Genomic DNA, 22,321 nt, shown 5'->3' with positions numbered 1-22,321 from the left:
CTAGCTCAACTAGCATAATGGGTTTTTTTAAAAAAAAGGCTTCTCTTTAATTTGGAGGAGGAATTATTAAGCCCCTGCCTGAATGGGAAAAAAAAGAAAAGAAAAGAAATAGGCTTTAAAAGACTCTGATAATGTCTTAAGTCAAGTCAGGTGCCTATTTCATTTTCTATGCAGAGAAGAAACTAATCTGTTTGGAGCATTTTGAGATATGAGTTTCACGCTATCATAGTCATTCTCCTTTACCACTTCACCTCTCCTTTTCTCCCAAACAGCTTGTGCTTGATGCTGAAACTGTGTGTTTACCCAAGTTGGTTCAGGGGACTCGGGGTGCTGCTGGCAGCTCACAAAGACTCTATGAAATCTGTGTGTGTCCAGATGGGAAGCTTTACCTGTCCGTGGCCGGCGTGGGTACCACATGCCACGAAAACAGCCACATCTGTCTCTAAACCCCCTGCATCTTCCACGGAGCACCTGCCTCATTTCAGTGAGCTTTACAGATGCCAACCTCAAGCCTTCACACCAAGCAACTTGACAGTGGGTGGGAAGTAGGAGGGCACACTTTCAAAAGGAACTCAAAAATGTACCAGTGAAGGTGTTCTGATGAAAATACATGATCTCAGAATGGTGTGCACATTTTAGACATAAAAGTCTAGCAATAGCAAAAAAAAAAAAAAAAAAGAAAAGAAAAGAAAAGAAAAGAAAAGGAAAAGAAAAAGAAAAAGAAAAAGAAAAAAAAGTCTTTGTTCCACTAGGTTTATTTTCACCAAAGCCATTGTGACTTCTCTTTTTCTTTCTTGTGGATAATCGATCTACAACAAAATATTGAATTGCTGTGTGGAATTAATTTATGCTCTTCAACTGTGAATATCTAACTCCCCATAAAAGTAGCTTTGGTCGATACTAAAATGCCCCCAAAGTTCTATGTGGTGTTCCCACTATATCACTCAAACCCACAGGTTCTCTCATTTTAATGCAAAGTGTGTCCTGTTTCACAAGAAATCAGGTTTTGAGGGGACTTGGGTTGATCTGATTTTCAATATGTAGTCAAAGGAATAAATTATACAAAATTAATCATGTTTTCTTTATACATAGTCATAAGCAATAAAAATCAACCTACATTTTTCACAAACTTCAGTTTGTCTTCCTTCCTTTAATCCCCACAACGGTGCTTTGAGGTAATATTTTCCTCCAAGTTAACTGGTAATTAAAAAAAGGTTCAGCTAGGACAAGTCAGAAGGTCATGCAGTAGCTAATGAAATTAAACTGAAATGTAACCCTACATGTGAACAGCTGTTTTCACTTTGAAAATCTCTGGTGTGTTGTCTCATTCTATCCAAACCCCAACCTACGTGAGAATTGTGGAGATGGGATGATACTCTTTGACAAGTGAAGAAACCAAAGTCCACTAGGATCAAACAGCTAGTAGGTGGTGGGACTCATTACTGCGTTTACCTCTTACATGTCAGTAACAGACCGGATGTTACTTCATAGAATCAGACTCTCTTCATTTTTGAAAGTAGGTCTAGTACCCGTTGGTTGTATGTGTTGCTATGTAAGTCAAATAGGACACACTGAACCTATGAAAATAGGCTAGTCTTGTGTAAGCCACTCACTCACTTTGTAAAATGCCAGTCGTCACAGACTGGTGGGTTTGCTTTGGTTTCATTTTGTGTTTTACCAGTTGTTATAATTAGGATCTCCACGTAGCACAAGTTGTGGTAGGACCAACAGCATTGCAACTTTCTATTTATAGGATTTATAACTGTAAACACGAGTTCAGATTCATTTTCTGCTGTCTCAGAACTGAGAGGAGAAGAGTGAACTCTTGATTTCTCATGCTGTTTTAACAAGATGTTCATTTAACAGCATAGCCCGCTTATAGCAAATCCTGGATTTTCAAACTGCTATGTACATCAACACTTGAAATTACAAAATAAAAATTAGGTGTGCCCCGGGCAGTTAAGAGCAAACTCAACTCTAAATATAATGCAGCTAAAGTTTCACAGGGGGTGGGTATTTTTAGGTAATAAATTGGTATTCACCTTTTCCATTTAGTTAAGTCCTGATTTCTTAAGTTAATGTCTGCTGTCTTACTATAGCATTCCTACTGTCCTAGTAAGTAGTGCTGCCTTCGTTCTGTCATGTTTACTCTCTTGTTCCATGTTTGTACAAAACAAATGTCTAAGCTCGATTGACACAAGGTCAAGAAAAAGAATCAAGGAGAAATTATGGAGGATAGAACCCTTTAAATAAAAGATGTAAATTAGATTTTTTTTTTTTTTTGGCTCCTTTGCTATTTGGAATCGTCATGAAAGAAGTTGTTGTAGATAGCTGCATTCTCTAGAGTGATTAGGAATTTATCCTTGGTTAGTATCAAAACTTTTAGATAGGCTGTATTATAAAATGTAATACATAAATCTGTCTTTTTAAACACATTATGCAATTTAAATTTTCATTGAAAGTCTAAGGTCATGACTATGAATATACCTAATAAGCTATGTACACTAACTGGTTGTAGACTATTGAGTATTGATATTTGAGTGACCTCAAAAAAATAGCCCTTATTTCTTTTTCAATTTCCAAACCAGCTGAGTAGGCACAAGTAAGAAAGATGAAGATCAGGGGCGCCTGGGTGGCGCAGTGGTTAAGCGTCTGCCTTCGGCTCAGGGCATGATCCCAGCGTTCTGGGATCGAGCCCCACATCAGGCTTCTCCGCTAGGAGACTGCTTCTTCCTCTCCCACTCCCCTTGCTTGTGTTCCCTCTCTCACTGCCTGTCTCTGTCAAATAAATAAATAAAAATCTTAAAAAAAAAAAAGAAAGAAAGAAAGATGAAGATCAAAATGTCAGCTTTAATAGTAAAAAAAGTTTGATTTGCAGCAAAATGGATTCCACTAAGACCTGACTATCATAGGAACCTCTCCCGTTCCAGGGAGAACTGTGGGCGCCTGACTCTCCAAGCTCACCACGTGGAAGAGGGTGGACAAGTGCACCTGTTCTGAAGGCAGCCAAATTCAAAGTAAAAGGAAGGGGTGAGCTACACGTGTTCGGGTCCTTCCCCCAAATCCACCCACCAGGTCAATCTCCACCACTTTGGGTATAAGGGAAGGAGAGCAGAAGCTGTTCTGAAAGGCAGAGCCCCTCACACCAAGGCTGTTAGTTGGTGTCTATCTAGTTTTCTGTCCCTTCCTTCCCTGATTTAAAACATCAATTCCTACTCAGCTTTAGAAGTTTGCCGTATTTAAAATGCCATTTCAGATTCAATGTTGTTTCAAAACCAAATAAGCTTTTGTATCCGGTGTAAACCTGCAGGCGAAACAAGAGGATCTAAGGGCACCGCTAAGCCAAAACCCATCTTTAACTGAACAGACAGCGCAGCTCCACTTCCAGGGTGGAGTGCGCACCTTCATGTCCCCAGCACCTGACAGACACCTGCACTCGGTGCTGGGGGCGGTTTTCAAATGAATGAATGGCACTGCTTTAAGCCATATTTGTTCAAACAAGGTAACAGAAAAAGCCTTTGGGAGCCAAAGCACGAGGACACTCCACGGGCAGTCTGCAGCTCCAGCCCGGCCGAGGGTGTGGAGCGTGGATCACACGCCCGCTGGGTCACACGCTTGCCCACCCCGCAGCCACCGGTCACTTCCGGGAAACAGATCTCTCCGTGTGTCTGTATCTGGACGTCTCCTCCTGGTTCTGTTTCCCTGGGAGAACCCTGATTAATACAGGACTAATTAAAATCGTCTATAATTGCTCTTTTCTACCAGCACTACACATTTTATCCTTGAGAGCTACGGAACACGTGAAGTACAGAGGATGTTGACCGGCCCCAAGGGAAGAGAACCCCACACACCCGCACGTCAGACCGTCACACCTGTGAACAACTGCTCCTTATTTTATTAAACACTACTTGAACTTTGTGCCAATGTCGTCCTCAGGCTTTCCGCACCACCACCCCCAACTCCCCACTGCTTTTCATTTTATTCATTCATTTATATTTTTTATACTTAAGATTTTATTAAGTAATCTCTATGCCCAGTGTGAGGCTCCAACTCACAACCCGGAGATCAAGAGTCTCATTCCCCGCCGCTGCTATTCAGACTATCCGGGCTGCACAGGTTGTCCCTGAGCTTCCTTAAGGATGCTGTGACAGTCCCGCCAGCCCACGGGGGATGCTTTTAGACCTTGCTCATCTGGCAGCACAACACCTGCTCCCGAGTGCAGGAAAGCCTGTTCCAAATATTTGTAGACTGTGGGCTACCCAGGAACTCCAGACACAGGCTAAGTGTCCACTTTCCTTTTAATAAGAAAAGCGAAATGGTGGGTAAGCATAAAATAATAAAATTCAAAAATTAGTTCACATCAAAAATTCCTTACCCTGAATTTCAAAATCTAAAAAGCTCCAAAAATAGGAACACTTTCCAAATATGTCTGCTGCAAACTACTGGTGGCAAGATCTGACCAGAATTTGGGTGAGGTATTTATCAGCCTGTGTATTAGAGTTAGGGCGAGTATTCATAGGTTTCACGGCAGAAATATGAATGTGTTTAAGAGTGCTACCAACCCAGATGGGAATGCTTGTATATAAGGGATTGTAAACCTTTCTTTTTTTAAGTATAGGGGGGAAAAAAAGAAACACAACTCCAACTAGATCAACTAGCACAATGGCCAGACAAGGTTTTCTGGGTAAATTTTAGTATCAAAAAACAATAAAATATATTCCAAGTGCTGAATCTGAGTTTCAAAGTGGCAAGCACTTCTTAAGACATCCCAGAAAGCTGAAGACCCAAAATTTGGTAAGCCCCAGAACAGAAAACTCTTCACCCTGATCTGCCTAGTTTTGAAGACCTGTGCCTCAGGTATAAAGATGAACATTTTTTGTTAGGGCTCAAGCTTAAATCAGCCCCAGACATGCAGCCCCCTCCTGAGGCAAGGTTAATATCAATTCAGCCTCTGCCTATGGAAGAACCATAATATTTAATGTGTCTACATCCAAATACACACACACATCTGTGTATGTGTGTGTGTGTGTGTGTGTGTGCGCGCGTACCACATATATCAGCTAAGCTTATTCCCTAAAAAGGGAAAATACAACTCTTAACTAAACCAATGAACACCTAATAAACCCAGTATATATCAAGTACTTTATATTCAATCATAAAAGAAACGTACTAAAATTCAAGTATAAAATATAATAAAAAAATTCTATCCTAAATATTGTCAATAAATACACACATATAAATGTTATATAGGAAGATACTAAGTTTGATTTTCAGGAAATACCAGTTACAATAATTTGATATGTACATTTGCTTTATTAAAAGTATGGCACTTAATATAATAGCAGAAATAATTACATAGCTTCACATCCAGAAGCAATACAATAGTCGAGGCACAAACATTCCTTATTACCATAAAAGTAAAAAAGTTTTAATATGTTCCATAAGCCCTTAATTGCATAAAATATTATATTTAGCATCATTTACAGCCAGCACACTTATATAAACTAATTATCATTACCTTTCGTTTATATTCTGCAAAAAAAAAAAAATATGCCAAAGTAAGTACAGTATAGTAGGGTACTCAAACAGGATAAAAATCAAATGTCAGTTCTGAATCATTCATGGGGAAAATGCAAGCTGACAATTCCTCTTTTGTAAACTACTGGATATTGTCACAATGATTTTACACTTTTTTTTAATGTTTTCAAAGTAAAATCCAAAAAACTACACTAAGTGCCATGTTGAAAGAAGAGATTTTTTTTTAAGTGCAGCACCTTTAGACAACGAAAGATTGCATCCTGTTCAATCACGCTATATAAATTATGATATTTGTGGAAAATATATACAAACAAACAGAAAGCAAAAGTTCTAACCGTTGATAAACGTTGTTTTGGTAAGCAGTTCTTGGGCGCAATATTAACATCTGGTGATAAGAACTGCCACCATTTTGAGTTTTCCATATGTTACCTTCATGAAATAGGAAGCCTGTAAACATAACGTGTAAAAAACCATTTAAAATAAAGATGTAAAGTGCACTCAGTGCACCCTAAGTACTATCTGCATACTCTTAATCAAGTAATATTCAGGATTAAAATACTGTACCATTTTTTAAATGTACTGAGTATTTAAGATGTAAAATTGCAACAAATTCATAATCAGATCCAGCTGATAATAATGCATCCAAAAGAGGATCCAATTAAAGAAGTGGTCAACGCCAAAGACTTAATTCCCCTCACTTGTTAAAACCAATGATATGTCCAGTGTTTCATTAGCTCCTTCAAAAACACCAAATCAAAAACAGAAAAGTAACTCCATCCTGATGCAGACATAAACAGATTCTTATCTAACAAACCACTAAGCTTTGGTTACTTAAAGTGCAGTTCAGTATGTGCCACCCTAGCCATTCAAAGACATCGAGCAATTCTGCAGCTCACCATCTTCAAAGTGGTGCTCTTTTAGATTCCGTCAAGGTCCTCCACTGATTTTCATGCTAACAACTCCGGAGTTCTTCCCAGCGATCTGCAATGTGCTTTACAATTCTTAAAGAACTGGCAACGAAGCATAAGGAAGTACAGCAATTCAGATTTGTGCTACGACACAGTCAAGCTCTAGCTCTGTGTTTTTAAATACCGTCACACTTTTTGTTGTATAAAATTTTCAAGTTTTATGATGATACAGGCAGTACATTCCATCACCCTCATAGCAACTTCAGAAGTGAACCTGTCATTTGGGATCTGTGGGAAAGGAAGCAAATCAGGGTATCTTGTTTTCAAACTGTCCACACCATAAGCCTCCAACGTGTGGACGTCATTTGTCAGTCCTTCGAGTTGCTGACTGTACTCCTCTATTTTTTGTGCAAGTGCAGTGGGCTTGACATCCTTATCGGACTTCCCTCTCACAGCATAGTCAGCGGCGATCAGAGCTAATTTGGTAGAGAGGTGACACTTAAAGCACACCCACTCATTGGCATTTTTGTGAAGGTCATTCCTGGCAGCCGAAAAATTGGCTCTAGCTTGTCTTAACCATCTCCGTGCTTCAACTGGATTACCAACTGACTTGAAAGTGGGGGGAACGAAGAACCTCTGAGAGTAAGGCTGGCCAGCTGCAGGTGTGCTCTTTTCTTTATTTTGTTGTTGCCTTTCAGATTTATGGCTTGTCGCTTCTTGATTCCATGAAGTATAAAATCTCTGAAATGAGTACTTCTCTGACTGAAACCGGGATGCCGAGGTTGAAAATGTCCGCCTTGAGGCTCTGTCTGCATTTTGATCCAGAAAAGCCTGTTTCTCTAGTCTGTTGATTTCATTCTGCAAATGTTTAAACACTTCATTAGCAATGTCGTGATTCTCTGGATTTTTGTCAGGGTGCCATTTCAAATACAACCGCCTAATAATCTTTTTTCTTTCAGATTCTGGGAGCTTCCAAGCTTGCTCCACCACTGATGTCACTTCTTTTAAGATTTCTGGTAAAGAATTCACCTTGAGCTTTTTTGGGGAAGGATGTTTTGAAGAGGAGGTCTTCTGGCTCTCTCTACCGGAGAAAAGAGGAGGGATGCTTCGTAGACCAGGGGCTAGGAACTCAGTAGGGCTGGTGGGCGTAGAAGGGGCACTGTCTCTGCTCTGAGAGCTTTCCTCGGGCCTTGAAAACTTATACAGATCGAGAGAGCTAACTATTTTATATTCACTATAGCCAATATCAATCTGATATATCTTTCCCAGGAAACTAGAATTATCAGCATCTTCTCTTTCAACTTCTTGTACAATAATTGCGTATGTGTATGTTGGCTGGTACGACCCATAGATATCACCACCTTCAGCATCAACAAGGTACCCAACGTACTCTCCCGGGTAAAAAACGTTCATTGGATCCATAAGCAGTGTATAATGGATTTCGGCAGGTATTGGGGTGCCGGGCATTGGAAGTTCAAGTTTTGATGGTTCTGAAGAGTCATACTTTACCCCTAAACTGTCAAGCTTCTCACTGATCCTGTAAATATCATTGCATCCCAGCATTGCAATTAAATACGAGGTGTCAGAAATCAGATTGTCCGTTGCTGACTTCAGCGTCATTGCCAACGCTAACAAGAAGTTAATGTCCTTACTGTCTGAGTGCTGTATGTACAGCAGAATGACTGCATTACCAAATCTCTTCAGAAAAGCAAAAGTTTCACTTCTACTGTGGGGAATAGGATTAAAACCTTTAACTCTTAATGTTGTTTGAAGTTTTTCAAAGCAGGACACTTTCAGTCCTTCTCTTAGGGCTTTGCAAAGTCTTATGGCTTTTTCTTCATTGGCCAGGAAAGCATTATCGTTTTCATGCTTCATAATTCTAATCAGTCCCGTGATGAACTGTTCAGAAGACAAGAGTAACTGTAATCTGCCCTGAAGAGAACACAACGCCCCAAACTGACAAACTTTGGGAGTCTCTTCATCTAACTGTTCTTCAAGTATGCTGCTCAGTAAACGGGGTCTAAGTTTTTGAGGAAAGAGCATTATCAATTTAGTGTGAAAGCCATGGTCCTTCCCTAAGTAGCACTGGCTAAGGTCAACCAGCATCTGCACACCAATATTCCCCTGGATTCTACTTTTGTAATGCGGTGCGTCATCAAACACTAAGATGCTCGACTTCACCAGTCTGCCATCCTGGCTTGGAAGGTAAAGTGCGAGGTCTCGTACATTCTCCAGATCACCCCTCACCTTGACTGAATCATTCTGCAGACTCCTGAACAAGCCAGAAACTACTCTCTTAACCGTGCGCATTTCATTAGGATCTAACTGTTTTCCTTCAGAATTTTTGAATATGCGGCTCAACACTTCAACATATTGCTTGGTTGAAATAATATCTTCGGTACCTAGATGTTTGAACAACTGGTGAAATGTGCCCAGTTCTAAAGGTAGCTTGTACAAGTAAGGTTTAAAATCAGATTCATATTCTAGATTTATCACTACCTCCTCGGGCTTTAGGAGTTTCCAACCATCTTCTACCATCACAAAAGCAACCCCCCGCAGTTGAAACCGAAACTCCCTTTTTTCTGCACTGAGAAATTCATATATGCTCCTTAAGACCTTTGCTCTAGTTTTTACCATCTCTTCATCCAAAGTAGTTATGTTGCATATGTTTCTGCAGTTATTAATGACCTTATCAAGAGGAGGATCCAGGTTCACATTAAGCATACTTAAAACTTGTTCAAGTTGTTCTTGTGGACCAAGCTCACTACCTTCTTGTTCTCTGATACTCAAGGGTGTGGCTTTCTCTGGAAGAATAGGGCAGGATGTCCAAAGGAGCTGGAGCACATCACACTGCTTGAATTTGGGGTTTACCTGTGCTCCATTGAACTTTATGAGAGGAAGTGTTCCATTGACCTCTTGGTATTGAGGATGAAACCTAATGAATTCAGCAGGGGCCCGCTCAGGACACAAGAATGGTATTAAGGAAAGTTCTTTCAGAAAATTTCCAGATAACAAATCCATTCGTTCTTGGAATATATGATGGAGCAGGATATCAACTGTATTTTGCAATGCTTCCTTGGACCAGTTTTCCGTATTAGCTCTCACACTGATTTCCTTAGCAAACTGCAGCAACTGCTGCTGAGAAAGTATGTATTTCAGTCCGATGTTTCGTAAGAATTCCACCCACGAGGTCATAAACGTGGCTTGATTTTTGGGCTTTATAAGTTGTTCCAATTTTTTAAAGAAGTCTTTAGGAATAAACAATTTTTCGGGAAGCATAACTTCAAAAACTCTCACTGTTCTATCATAGAAATGCTTTGCTTGCTTCAGTCGACTGTTAGCATCATAGATTATCAATAAACTTTCCAGTTTTTCAAAAAGTTGTTCCTTGATTTCTGACAGTTCCTCAATACTTGATAATCTATTCTTCAGATAGATCAAGTGCTCTAATTTTGCATCATATGAGAGATTTTCAATTTTTGGTAAAAGGTGTTTCAAGTATACCTCAAGATCATCCACAGGTACACAGCCAAGCATCTCATATAATTCTTTTAGGTGTATTTTTTCTTCAAGAAATGCAGACGATGAAGATTGTGTCCATTTTTCCACTTCAGCTGAAGGGATACTTTTTGTGAGTACATAGCATGTTCCAAATTTTGCAATGCTCATGTAACGACCACTGATGGATTTGTAGCATGGAAGGGACTTCAAAATTTTTATGTCATCTTGGGACATCAAGTGACTCAAATTGCAGTTGAAATACATCAAAAGTGCTTCAAAGTCATTTTCTACTAATTTTTCAGTTCTAAATGTTGAAGTTTGAACCATATAATGTACAGCCTTTAAAATGCTTGTGGGGCTCTCTATGTTTGCTGTGTGACATGACAACAGAGGAACAAATGCACTGTCTTTGGAGCAGATTTTGTTCAAAGCAAGTTGAATACAGCCAGCTTTCATGAGAGCATGAAAAACTTTATCACTTTGCGCATTTGGAAAAACTGCAATGTGCATGAGACTCAAAGGAAGCAGAACGTCACCTTCAGGAACTACAAGCTGGTTAGCTGAAACGGTAAACTTCGTTCCTGGAAGCAAGGCCCAGTCTTTTAGGGTATCAACAACAACGTCAAAGGTTGGTTGTGTTTCTTCTTGATCTTCTTTCACATTTACAGACTCGCTGATGAAATGCCATGCATTCTTAAGCCAAGACTCACTTGCAAAATTATCCTTCCACTTTGTACAATTTTTGGTTTTATACTCACGAGGCAACACAGAGGATAACAAATCTGCAAAGCTGGAAATGTCGAACACTTTTGCCACCTTACAGTTCAATAAAATATTACTGTATTTCAAATATAGCGTATTCATGAACAAGTCTTTGCGGGATGGAATCAATTCATGGTATGTTGTCAGAAACTTGGGTCGTTTCGCATCAAAAGTTTGCAAAACACTGTCCAGTGTAATGAGAAGGGGCAGTCCCTCCACTTCAATCTCATTTTCTTCAGCGTCCTTAAAACAATAATCCACTAAAAGTTTTAAACTATGAAAAAGCTTCAGGTTGGTCTGCTGGAGACGACAAGGCAGCTTCCCAATGTGGCAGTTCGTGTCAGGAGAAGAAAAGGTCATTAAAAAAGCCCTCACGTCAACAGGAGTGACATAACTGACAGGAATATCCGCGTCTATAAGACAGTGGTATAGATTAGCAGTCTCATCACAGTTATACACCAAGTTGAAACCAATTTCTAAAAGTAGGTGTTTCAGTCTGTAGACATTCTCCGCTACCGTCTTGCGGGTCGTGATGTTATAATCTGCATTTTTAAGGTGTTGTAATTCATCCTGCAGTAAGTTGTCAAAAAACGGTCTGGTTTTATTTGAAGTAGACATATTAATCCAAGTAATTATAACTGCAGAGTGTAAATCAGAGCCATCAATATTTGGAGCCCGTACAACGGGGAGAAGACGTTTCATGTCTTCATGAATACAACTGTAAAGCGCTTTCACTAGACAATATAAATCTGGTTGTAGGTCAAGCCTGTTAACTGGGAAAAATGATAAAAATTTCTTTAAAGTATCTTTTACAACATGAATAGGCGTGTTCTGTAAAACTGATAATGTTGGGTCAGAACCAGGGAAATAGCGCTTTTTCAGCTGGATTAGTAATTCCACATATGCAGGCGCTATTAATGCTGTCATTAAACTGTTATTCCAGTCACTGCGAACACCAACTCCATTATCATCCCGCCACAGATTTCTCCTGGCTGAATCTAGAGCAAAGTGGCCATTCACATGAAACGGTAATCCTGTCTCTAAAGAGAGGGGCAAGAAACAGAAGGCCCTGTGGGGTTTTTTATAGTTGTGAGTAATGCAAGCAGCTACTCCGCCACGTGGAAACAGAGTGATATCTTGGTTCTTGTGAGCCGATATAACACTCTTAGACACTTTCTCCATACTTGAAAAACCTGACCTATTACAAATGAGCCATGTGGTAAGATTTCCTTCAGAGTCTTCAGTATCCATAGTATAGGTTATCTGTTGAACTGGTATGTCTTTGAGCTGTCTCTTTTTAGTAACACTATCGATGACAGATGCATGAAATTGCTTCCTTTTCAATCTGTCCCCGTCAGTGATTTTGCCCTTTACAGAATACAGCACGTTCAGAGCTCCAGTACCTTTATCTATTTCACAAATAGAAATCTTTTCCATGTGGTTAAGAAACATTAAAAGTTCTGCCCCATCTGACCGCAGTTTGTCCAAAAGATTCTGGACCATTCTATCTGATGATGGAACTGAAGAAATTTCTGAAACCTTTGCCATTTCTGCATTACGAAGAGGAAATCTAAACATTGTGCAATTATCCAATTTAAAGTGGGTTCCCAGATAAAGATCCAGAACATCTGAGAACTGTGTCCGAAAATCTGCATCCAAATCTCTAAACATGCGTCCGGGACTAACGGATGTGGCTCCTGGTGCATATCTGGCATGAGGATCAAAAATACACAGGATGTCATTGCCAGAAATAAAAGAAGGGCAGTCTGTAATATGATACACAGAATTGAATCCTATCCCATACTGTCCAGTTTTACAAGGATTTCCTTCTTTGGTGCCTTTTCCAAGATTCTGAATTCCTCTAACATCATCTTCTGTAAAAGGTTGGTTGTTGTACACACAAAGTGCCGGCCCTTGCAGTGGGGCCCACTTATCATCAAATATCCTATCGACTGGATGCTGTCTAGGATCAAACACAAAACAGATTTCTGTGGCCTTTGCATCATCAGCATTTTGAAGGAGTTCCTTCAACATTTCCTTTTCTGAAGGATAGGCATTAAGGATACTCTTAATTCTGCTGGTCAGTTTTTCTTTCTGCCCAAATTCCGTGCCAAGTGTGGTAAAACAGATGTTGGATGCATACCGCTCTAAGGCTTTATGCCGCTTTGGGACTGCTCCTAGTTTTACAGCTACTTCCCTGGGTATGTCGGCATGACAGTATTTTACAGTGGTGTCCTTCACTTTTATCCAGGGACAGTCATTGTAGCATAAAGATTTAGCAGGGAGAAGCTTAAGATTAGTATCTGGCAGCAATATCTTGCCATAATTTTTCTCACAAAACTCTTGTTTCTTTTCTCTAATGAGACTCCATATTCCTTCACTAATTATTCGCCGGCAAAGCTGGAAATTCTCTTCTGTTATTTGCTTTGTTCCCTTCTCTTGATCAATAGATTCCAAAACAAGGGCAAAATCTTCAACAGTAAATGACTGCCTCACACCCACACTTTCAAAAAGTTCACGGAAATTATTTTTGTACTTATTAGGCAGCTGATAAAGATATGGTGCCGCTTCAAAATTCAAATGAAAAGAAACTTTCTCTGAATCAACATAGGCATTCTCCACTAGAATGAAGCTAAAGGGTTTTAACTTTTCAACAATTGATATCTTAATGATTTCATTTTGCATCATTGCTTCATGAAGGTATTTGTAGCAGGCATTGGTGATATTCTCCTGGTACAATGTAATTCCATCATCCACTGATTTTGCAACTTCTTTCAATTGGTTCACAACCAGATCAACTGTTGGCTTCCTTAGTAGCCCCAAAAACTCCTTAACAGCCAATGACACGGAACCACAACCTCTGAAGGAATGTGAGTTTTCATTCAGAATTGGTTGCAAGAGACAAACTATATCTTGATGCTCAGCTGTATAAAGGTCAGTTGCTGCAAACATGGTTTCAGGCTTAAAACTGTTCCCCTTCCAGTCCAAAGAAAATCCTGCTGGCTTTGTGAGAAATGGAAGGAAAGGGATTGTTTGATATTTTGTGGCAAAATCCTTTGCTCGAGGATCCCTTATTTTCAGTTTTTCGTCGATGAGACTTAACAGGATACTACTTCTTAGACAAGCAGCAGCATGATCACTTTTATTAATTTCAGCCACGGACTGTGCCCGTTCCAGCATGTCATCCCATAAAATGTCATCTTTTGCCATGCCTAACTGAACCAGCTTAATCAAAATAATAGGATTAAGATAATCCTGAGTGGAACCATAAGGAAACCGTCCATCTTTAGTATCAAATAACTTTGCAACTCGTCCTTCAGGGTGGATTAATCTCGATGGTAAAACCAAAGGATGCCCCTCCAAAGAGCATGGAATACATGGAGTAACACGAAGAATTCCTGAGAATTCATCAATTTTTTCATTTAGAACAAAATTCATTAAAGGATCTCTGAGTTCTGCTTCAATTTCTTGAATATTTGGGAAAAACACTTCCGAAAAAAACTGCTTCTCTGAAAATGTATTTTCAAGCAGTATCTGTTTGCAGCCAGCTTCTTCAAACCCTGATTTCACTGAAGAAGGAAGTTCAACAGCACAAAGGTTTTTTGACCCAGTCTTCTTGAGGTATTTCAAAAATATCTTGAACGCTGCTGGACCAACATCTTTTCTTTTAAGTATAGAGTCATCTAGAAACCTCACATTCTTCATGGAAACCCATGTGGATCCATCAGAGAAGACTCTGGTCAATTCTTTCCCTTTTCCATGAGCTATATCTTCATAAAATCCTTGGCAAATTACAGAAAAATCATCATGAACTAACTCAGGATCAGGCCATACAGAGTAGTAAGTATAATCCATTAGCTCCCCATTAGTGGCCAGGTCACGCAGGACACTGAGTGCCTCCAAGTAAGCTTTCACAATAACGTGCCTCATGAAGGTGGTGTTCCATCGTCCTTTTGTGTCTGTCTTCCAGATTTCTTTTCTATTTGAAGTAACAGCAAAACACCCATTGATGTGAACTGGCAATCCTGTTTTGATTCGTAAGGGTAAGTAGCAAAATACTTCTCCACCATGTGGTTTCACAGCCCACTTCTGGTCCTGGATTTCAGACAGCAGAACTCCCACTGCCCCACAAGGAACCAGCCCTAGTCTTCGCCCACTTTCATTCAGGGAAAACTTTAGAGCCTCTCCTGTATCCATGCAGGTACATATCAGCCACGTGGTACACTCTACTGTTTTTTGTGGCAGCTCATCTGATGGCTTTTTCAATTGGCCAGACTTAGCCATCTCAAAGAGAGCAGTTAGGTCGTCATCTGGACCTCTGAAGAGTGGCGACTGTAAATCAGCAATCCTTCTGAACACGTGGTGAAATTCTTCAACTGTGATCTGAAGAATGCAAGATGACTTTGGAGCATCAGCAGGAAGCTTTTTATTACTGCTGCTGCAAGTCTTCATGAGCCTAGCAGCTTCTTTTAAAACACTTAAGACAGGTGCGCTCAATGCTTTGGAAGAGCAGGGTTTTTTTTTAATTACTACCGTATCTTGTGCCAAGCTAGGATTGGTTTCCTCAATTTTCAAGTACTTCAAATACATTGAGTTCACACTCTGAGTGAAAATGATAAGCCGGTGTCCACAGAGACTAAATTCATCCACAAGAGAGTAAATATCTGCTGTATTATAGCAGGTACTACTAACTTCACTCACTTTTGCTTCCTGTTGAGTTCTAAAGGACAGTCGGAAAAGAGTTCCATTGTAGCTGTAAGGTGCTTCTACAGTCAAAGGTAACTGACAGCCAAAAACATCTATAAATGGTTTAAACTGATTAGGAAATTTCCTTAGTCTTTTCTGTTGTTTACTCCAATTAATTTTGATCCCAGGATTAGATTTGTCTTTAATGTGTTTACTGATATGGTTTATGTTTGGATCGAACATTATCATAAATTCTCGACTCATGATGATGGGAATGTCGGTGATATGGTACACGGAATTAAATCCAAGACCAAATTTTCCAACTTTATCAACCTCTTCCCTCTTTAAAGATTCTCCTAGCCTAGTGATGTTCACAAAATCTGAATCTGAGAACTGAGAATTATTGAATGACCACAGAGCCGGTCCATGGCAAGCCGCCATGCCGGGGTCCAGCAGATTCTCTCGAATGTCCATATTTCTTCGCATATCAATCATGAAACTGCATTCTGTTGCATTTGCATCATCCGCATTTTGAAGTAGTTCTTTAAAAATATCTGACACTGAAGGGTATTCTTCCAGAATATTTTTAATTCTTACAGTAAGTGGTTCCCTCTGCCCTGACTGCTCAAATCCCATGTTTTCAGGATTGATCAGTCTTGTGCTAAGGCATGGAACTTGCAGCCATTCTGCAGTTTTCATGGGTATGTCCTCATGCACCAGAATGATTGGTTCCACTGAATCTTCCAGTAAGTCATTGAGGTCATCAACTTTGATGTCGCAGTAACAGCATTCATGAATTGGCTTCATGATAAGTTTAGAAGGATTTTTGCTATGATATATAGGAACAGGCGTGTTGGGGCTTGCTGGAATCTGATTGCTATAAAGCCATCTGATGATATTCAACATAAGGTGAAGATTTTCTTTACTTTCTTGATCACTGAGATCTTGGTCACTTTTGAGATACACCTTCTGAATGACCATGGAAATATGATCTGATGTCAACTCCTCTATTGAACCACATACTTTAAAGAGTTGGTGGAATTTTGCCATGGTTTTAGGCACACTATGCAAATAAGGCTGAAGGTCAAGATCATGGAATGGTTTTATCACAGCTTGGGCAAGGGGACAAAATTTTTTGCCAGTCCAAACCCATGGAAATTTCAAGGCTCTGAAAGCATCCTTCCCTTCATTTAAATGATCATGCATGAATCCATAAATTTCAAGCAAAATATGTTGAAATTGATAGTAGTCTTCGTCACTAAAGGTTTTTGAAGTATACCAATCAACAACAATTTTAAAGTGTTTTAAGACAGCACTGATGCTAGGTTTGGTGAAGATCCCTAAAGCTTTCTCCAAGTTAACATGGACACTCTCAACAAGGGGAAGTGACGAGCCAACCAGAATCGCGTGGGCTCCATCGCACATATCTGGCGGGGCACAAAGGTTACATACATCTCCCTTCCAGACTAAAGAGCCTGGATAGTTTGGTGGCCTTTCCTTGCAAGCTGGAACCCATTTTATTTTCTTCAGGGTCATCTTTCCTTCAGATGACTGCAACAGCGTATGATTCTTGTTTAAAACCAGTAACAGTGTTTTGGCTTTCTTTAGAAGAAGATCTTGATTTGGACAAGAACTGACCTGTAAGGCTTCAATTTTTTTTGCTACTTGCACAACATCATTCTCTTTGAGACTGGCTTCATTTTTTAGACCAATTTGTCTTAAAGAGTGAAGAATATCTGGTGAGGTAAAAACTGAAGGTGGGAAGCAAGTTTCCTCTTCACTGTAAAAGAGATCCTTTAGTATTTCTATATCAGGATCAAAGAGTTCAGTGGCTGACACCATCTGTTCCTGTGAAATCTGAATGAATTTTAATGGCATTAACCAATCAAGCACATTCGGATTCTCATTTTTAAGAGAGGACAGATTCTCAAGGGTCCATAACATAAGCTGTGTTACCTCATCGTGTGAATAAAACGCATTTTCAATATCTTTTAAAATGAGCTTCAAGCAATTAGTGCTCTTTAACTTCTCTATTTTCAACATGTTTGCCAAGCGAATAGTTGCTTCGTCACTACTGTCTATTACTGAAATAGAGAGTCGCAGATCTGGTGGAAGTTTGGCAGTATGGTGCAAGACCTTACAACCTTTTAGTTTTGTGTAAGAGGAAATTCCCTGATCAGATAAATGGTTAATTCGCTTGAATATTGGCAATTCCTGAATTATTCTTTTCTCTTTTTCACTGCTATCAGTTAAACTAGCTAAAAACTTCCTCAGGGCATCTTTGTGTGTGGGAAGTAGCGAAGCTATCTGATTACACAATTTCTGCAAAGGCATCTTCTCCATTATCTGCAGAACAGCACTCGGTAATGGTGAGTGAATGTATTTTTTAATAAGTGGATGCTGTATGGAGGCATCTAATTTTTTAAGGACAATCCCTCCAAGTTTTTGTACAATGTCTGCTAAAAATTCAGGAAGCTGTGCTTCAGATTCATCATCTAAAATGACTAATGATGGAATCCTGAGTCTAATGAGTTCCACACACGTCTGACCTTCTTCTAGTGTAGTTCTGGGGATAAGTGGCATCTCATCAAATAAAGTCAAATCCTCTGAAAAATGTATATAGAGATTCTTCCAAACCATTTTAAGCCATGAAACAGATGGGTGATTTTTGTCTTCATCAAATGGATACCACTGAACAATCAACTCTCTGCCAGGCCAGAATGTATTCATTACTTCTTTGATAAGACGTGCAAATCGTTCTGGATTTAGAAGCTGCAGCTGAGTACATGGTCTTCCTGTAAATCATATACAGAAATGTTACAAATACATATAACTCTACTGTAACTTATTTAGCTTTCTATTCTTGCAGATTAGATAGTACTACGAAGCCATTTTTAGAAGATTTAAGTACACTATAGAAATGCAAACATTCAGCATACCTGGGCTAAAATAATTTTTATGTAATGATAGAGAATCTACATATACACTTATATTTACAACGACTTATGGGAGAAATAGTTCTCTTTGGAAAGTGCTTATTTTAAATAAATATATAAAATGCATTTGCGTATATTTTTAAAAATTATCCTATGATGTTCTACAAATGGAATCAACATGGAAAATAATTTTTAGTGGTTGTCCACAAATAAAAGCACCAAAGAAAATGTGGGTATAGCTTAACTAAGTACCATTCTATTTAAGGATAAGCAATTTATAAGCAAACCCGATATGAATTTCCTTTCTTCCTGTTTCCAGTATGGAAACGTGGCTGCATGGGAGGAAGAGAGGGGCAGGAGATTGGAGTCCCTGTCTCAGATGACCAACACTCTCTGAAGCTGAGGCAGCGAGAACACTTATAGACTTTCCTTCCACTCACTAAAACTAGACGTGTAAGGTAGGTGTCACTTAATCTTTTTAGGACCTGATTTCTCTCTGGAAAAAGAATGGGGATGAAGTTCTGGTCCCAAGACTGCTCCATTTACATGCTCAGGTAGGGACGTATTCACAGCTTGTCCAAGGAAGCTTTTACCTGGCTATTTACTACTTATTTATTAAAGTGTGTTCTTCGGAGCCCTGGGATTTTGCAGAAATGCCTCAGGGACAAGGAAACGGGAGTAGCTCGGCACTGCTGCAGAGACGGGGCTTGTCCTCCACCAAGCAGCTCTACTTCTAGACGTTTTATAAGTGAGGAGACTAATAAGATTTCGTCTAGGGAAAAAGATTTTTGCTGATTTTTAACCACTGGTCCAGAAAATAACATTATTTCTAAGTATATTTTACGATTCAGAGTATTTAAAATATCAATAGGAAAAGAACACTATATACCTATAGGTACGTGTTAGCCCATATAGAGAAATAAAAAGCATCTCAAATTCAATCTTGTGGAAAACTAACAATTTTAACTTCCTATGTACATACAATTTCCAGACTCTTAAAAAGACTAATTTAAAAAAATTATGAAAGAGGGTCTCAAGCCCTTTGAAACTTGGGTACATCACTATTTTTTAACCAAGAAAGGACACGCTTATTTCACAGTCTTACACGTCGGGAAGATAACTTTACCTTCTACCAAGAAAATTATCTTTCGTGCTACAATAAGACATTTTAAAATTACTGCCACAGAAATTTAAGCAAGGACACAATTTTGCAACTTTTGGAAGATGTCAATACCCAAATTCTGAATATCTTCAGTTTCTACATGTGTGATTTAGGGTAAATCCAGTAGTAACATTTAGGAAATCATAAAATCTTGTCAGTAGTCTGACTAGTACAGTCTCCTTGACCTGTGAGTCCCATTAAAATATAATTTTTAATAATTAAGTTTTAACAACAATGTTCTAAAAAAATGCTTACTGAATTGAATTAGTAGAATATCCAAATCATAAGAAAGGCAAGGATATAATACCAAAGATACAAAAAAGAGTTAGAAATTAAAATTCAGAACACTCTGAAAACAAAACATTAAATGTGCACACCCTGTGCTCTACGTTAATACTGGCCACATGACGTGCATTTGGTAGATAACGTTGTCTAGTATCCCCGTGTGAAACTGGCAATTTATAAAACTATACCCACCTTCAGGAAAAATATCTAATATCAATGGATAAATAAAATACCAAGAAAACACCCACACCACATATAACATGCAACTAACACACCAGTCATGCTCAACTGAAAAAACGTAAGGAAAAATAAAGGAGAGAGAAAATGAAGTTAAGACACAATTCTAAGTACTTAGATGGGTTCAATCTGAAGTCCTGATTTCTATTTAGTTTGTATTTAAGCTTTCAGCTTTTCACCCTGAAGTATAAATGTTAACACAGAAAAGTCTTCATGTCTTAGGTTAGAAAGCCACTGAAATGGTAAAGCACCTCCAACAGCATTGGCAAAATAATTTTTATAGCATTTTAATAAATGACTGTGTATTTGTTGTCCTAGCCTTAAAAATCATCAGCACTGTCAAAAGAGGTCAACTCGACAGTACTGAAAGTGTTCCTGGAGACAGAAATGTTTTATCTAAACTATTATCAGACATGATTATTTCAGAAATAACCCTTCTAAGAGTAGTTTTTGTTTTACTAACGATCTGTTCAAAATAAAAAAACATCAACACACTGAATCACTCTTTAAAGACTGAACTATGTTTTTTGTTTATATTTATTTGCATGTTTATATTCAGTAGTAACTTTGAGAAAGATTTTTGACAGAGATGAAGCTAGGATATTATAGATTACTTCAACATTTACTTAGCCAAGAAATCTTAGTTCTGAATGCTTTCACTGACTGGGGGCTCACTATACTTGACCAGACTCCTTTGGAGTCGCAGACGGCTGACTCTGAGCATCTGAGGCCGTAAGCACAGCAACAGCTCTTTACGCTTTTCTTGTACAGAAAGGGGCAGTGGCAGCTTTGATGGTTGATGAGTACAAAGAGCCAAATCTCTTTGTAAATACATGTGTGACAGAGTGGAAATCCATTCAATGGTAAGCTACACGAGTCAAATCTTCCCAGAAACAGAAAGAAAGATGGGAAAAGAAAGAAACCAAGGAAGGAAAGGAAAGCGCGTGTCTGCCCACCAAGCACTCCATCTGGCACCGGGCATTTCTAGCGGCAGCACCGCGAGAACCATGGGGGTGCAGAAGAAACATCCACTCTAACGTGGAGCCTGCCAGTGTGGTTCAAAAATCCACTGGTGGCCAAATTTCTTCTCAAGAAGCTCACACTGGCATCCTGCCTTCCTAGTGTCCCTAGTGTTCATCTAGAAAAGGAGATGCCATGAGACAAGGGGAGAGGTCACTGCCATTACCCAGAGCATCCCCAGGGCATATGATAACTACACAGCCTACTCCTACCACCATTTTGTTTTCCTCTTTGATTATACCTTAAAATCTAGGATACATTGGAGTTTAAAAACATATACTAAAAGTAACGAGCTAGAAACCAAATTTAGTATTAATAGGAATCATCAATATAACAATGACTTGGTTTCTCAATTAATTTGAATATGGGTACAGCTTACTTCAAAGAACTGACTGACTCCAAAAATAATATATACCATAAAAACAATTTCCGTAAAGCAAATCTTACATCCTCTCATTTTCCAAGTGAAACATGAACTGGGGGAAAATAATACCAGCTGAGTCAAAATATTTTTATTTAAAAAAAAAGTCAACAAAATGACACACTAGGCACTGTAAGAACAATCAGCCGATTGTCCCGAATGAAAGCTGTGTTAGCCACTTTACTTTCCTTAGTGTGCCAAGTAAAGGGGCTGCCATTCCCACCTGCGCCACGGTAAGCCCGACACCACTGTGGGGCCCAGAAAGCCTCCTCCCTTCACGGTCACAGATCCCAGAACTGGGTCCCCTCTACACTTTCTAATCTCAATATTTATGTGTATCATGTAAGAGAGGTGCATTCATTCACACTTTCCCATTAAAAACCACAGCTTAAAATACAAATTTCAGCAGAATTCTTTGAGACCAAATGTTCTATGAAATGTTTTCAAATCATTTAAATATGGTTTTATTGTGGTATGTACAACCACCACCCATATACCTATATTGATATAGTTTCCTCTCTCCTTTAATCAGCACCAGAGAAAAAAAAAACAAAAAAAAAGTTAACATAATCTCTAGCTACTTCAATAAATGAAAAAACAAGATCCAAAGAATCAAATGAACAAAAAACATCAGGCTACAAATAAATACAACATTTAGTCAGTTACCATACCTGAATATCCCCAGAGAAGTTGTTGTGCTAGAATATAATTAAATCCAATCTTAGAAAAAGCCAGAATTGTCACAATTTCACATGATGGCTACAGAAATTATTCTACATCTTAAGATAGCACTGTCTATGGAATCTTACACACCATTATGTAAAAGAAAAGCCATAAACAAAACTCCAAATATAGCAGAATATAC

At 38.9% G+C, this 22,321-nt stretch overlaps 2 protein-coding genes across 9 annotated transcripts in view; one reads left to right on the top strand and one right to left on the bottom strand.

The window, feature by feature from the left end:
- Window positions 1-1,129, top strand: part of SGCG (sarcoglycan gamma) — a 136,481-nt gene extending 135,352 nt beyond the window's left edge. For all 4 annotated transcript variants that reach the window (XM_057309688.1, XM_044381690.3, XM_044381691.3 and 1 more), the window contains one exon: window positions 273-1,129. In XM_057309688.1, the coding sequence (XP_057165671.1) occupies window positions 273-446 (174 nt within the window). In that variant the 3' untranslated portion in view covers window positions 447-1,129. The remainder of the gene's footprint in view (window positions 1-272) is intronic.
- Window positions 1,130-5,293: 4,164 nt separating this feature from the next.
- SACS (sacsin molecular chaperone) overlaps window positions 5,294-22,321 on the bottom strand; it is an 89,945-nt gene continuing 72,917 nt past the window's right edge. For 4 of the 5 annotated variants that reach the window (XM_044381693.3, XM_044381694.3, XM_044381696.3 and 1 more), the window contains 2 exons: window positions 22,128-22,154; window positions 5,294-18,190 (listed from right to left, as the gene is read on the bottom strand). In XM_044381693.3, the coding sequence (XP_044237628.2) occupies window positions 6,633-18,190; window positions 22,128-22,154 (11,585 nt within the window). In that variant the 3' untranslated portion in view covers window positions 5,294-6,632. The remainder of the gene's footprint in view (window positions 18,191-22,127; window positions 22,155-22,321) is intronic. The other variant, XM_044381695.3, reaches the window with a different exon arrangement.

This window comes from Ursus arctos, unplaced genomic scaffold, assembly GCF_023065955.2.
Source record: "Ursus arctos isolate Adak ecotype North America unplaced genomic scaffold, UrsArc2.0 scaffold_10, whole genome shotgun sequence".
Taxonomy (NCBI): Eukaryota; Metazoa; Chordata; class Mammalia; order Carnivora; family Ursidae; genus Ursus; species Ursus arctos.
Note: the sequence above shows the minus strand (reverse complement) of the source record. Positions and strands in the feature narration are given on the sequence as shown.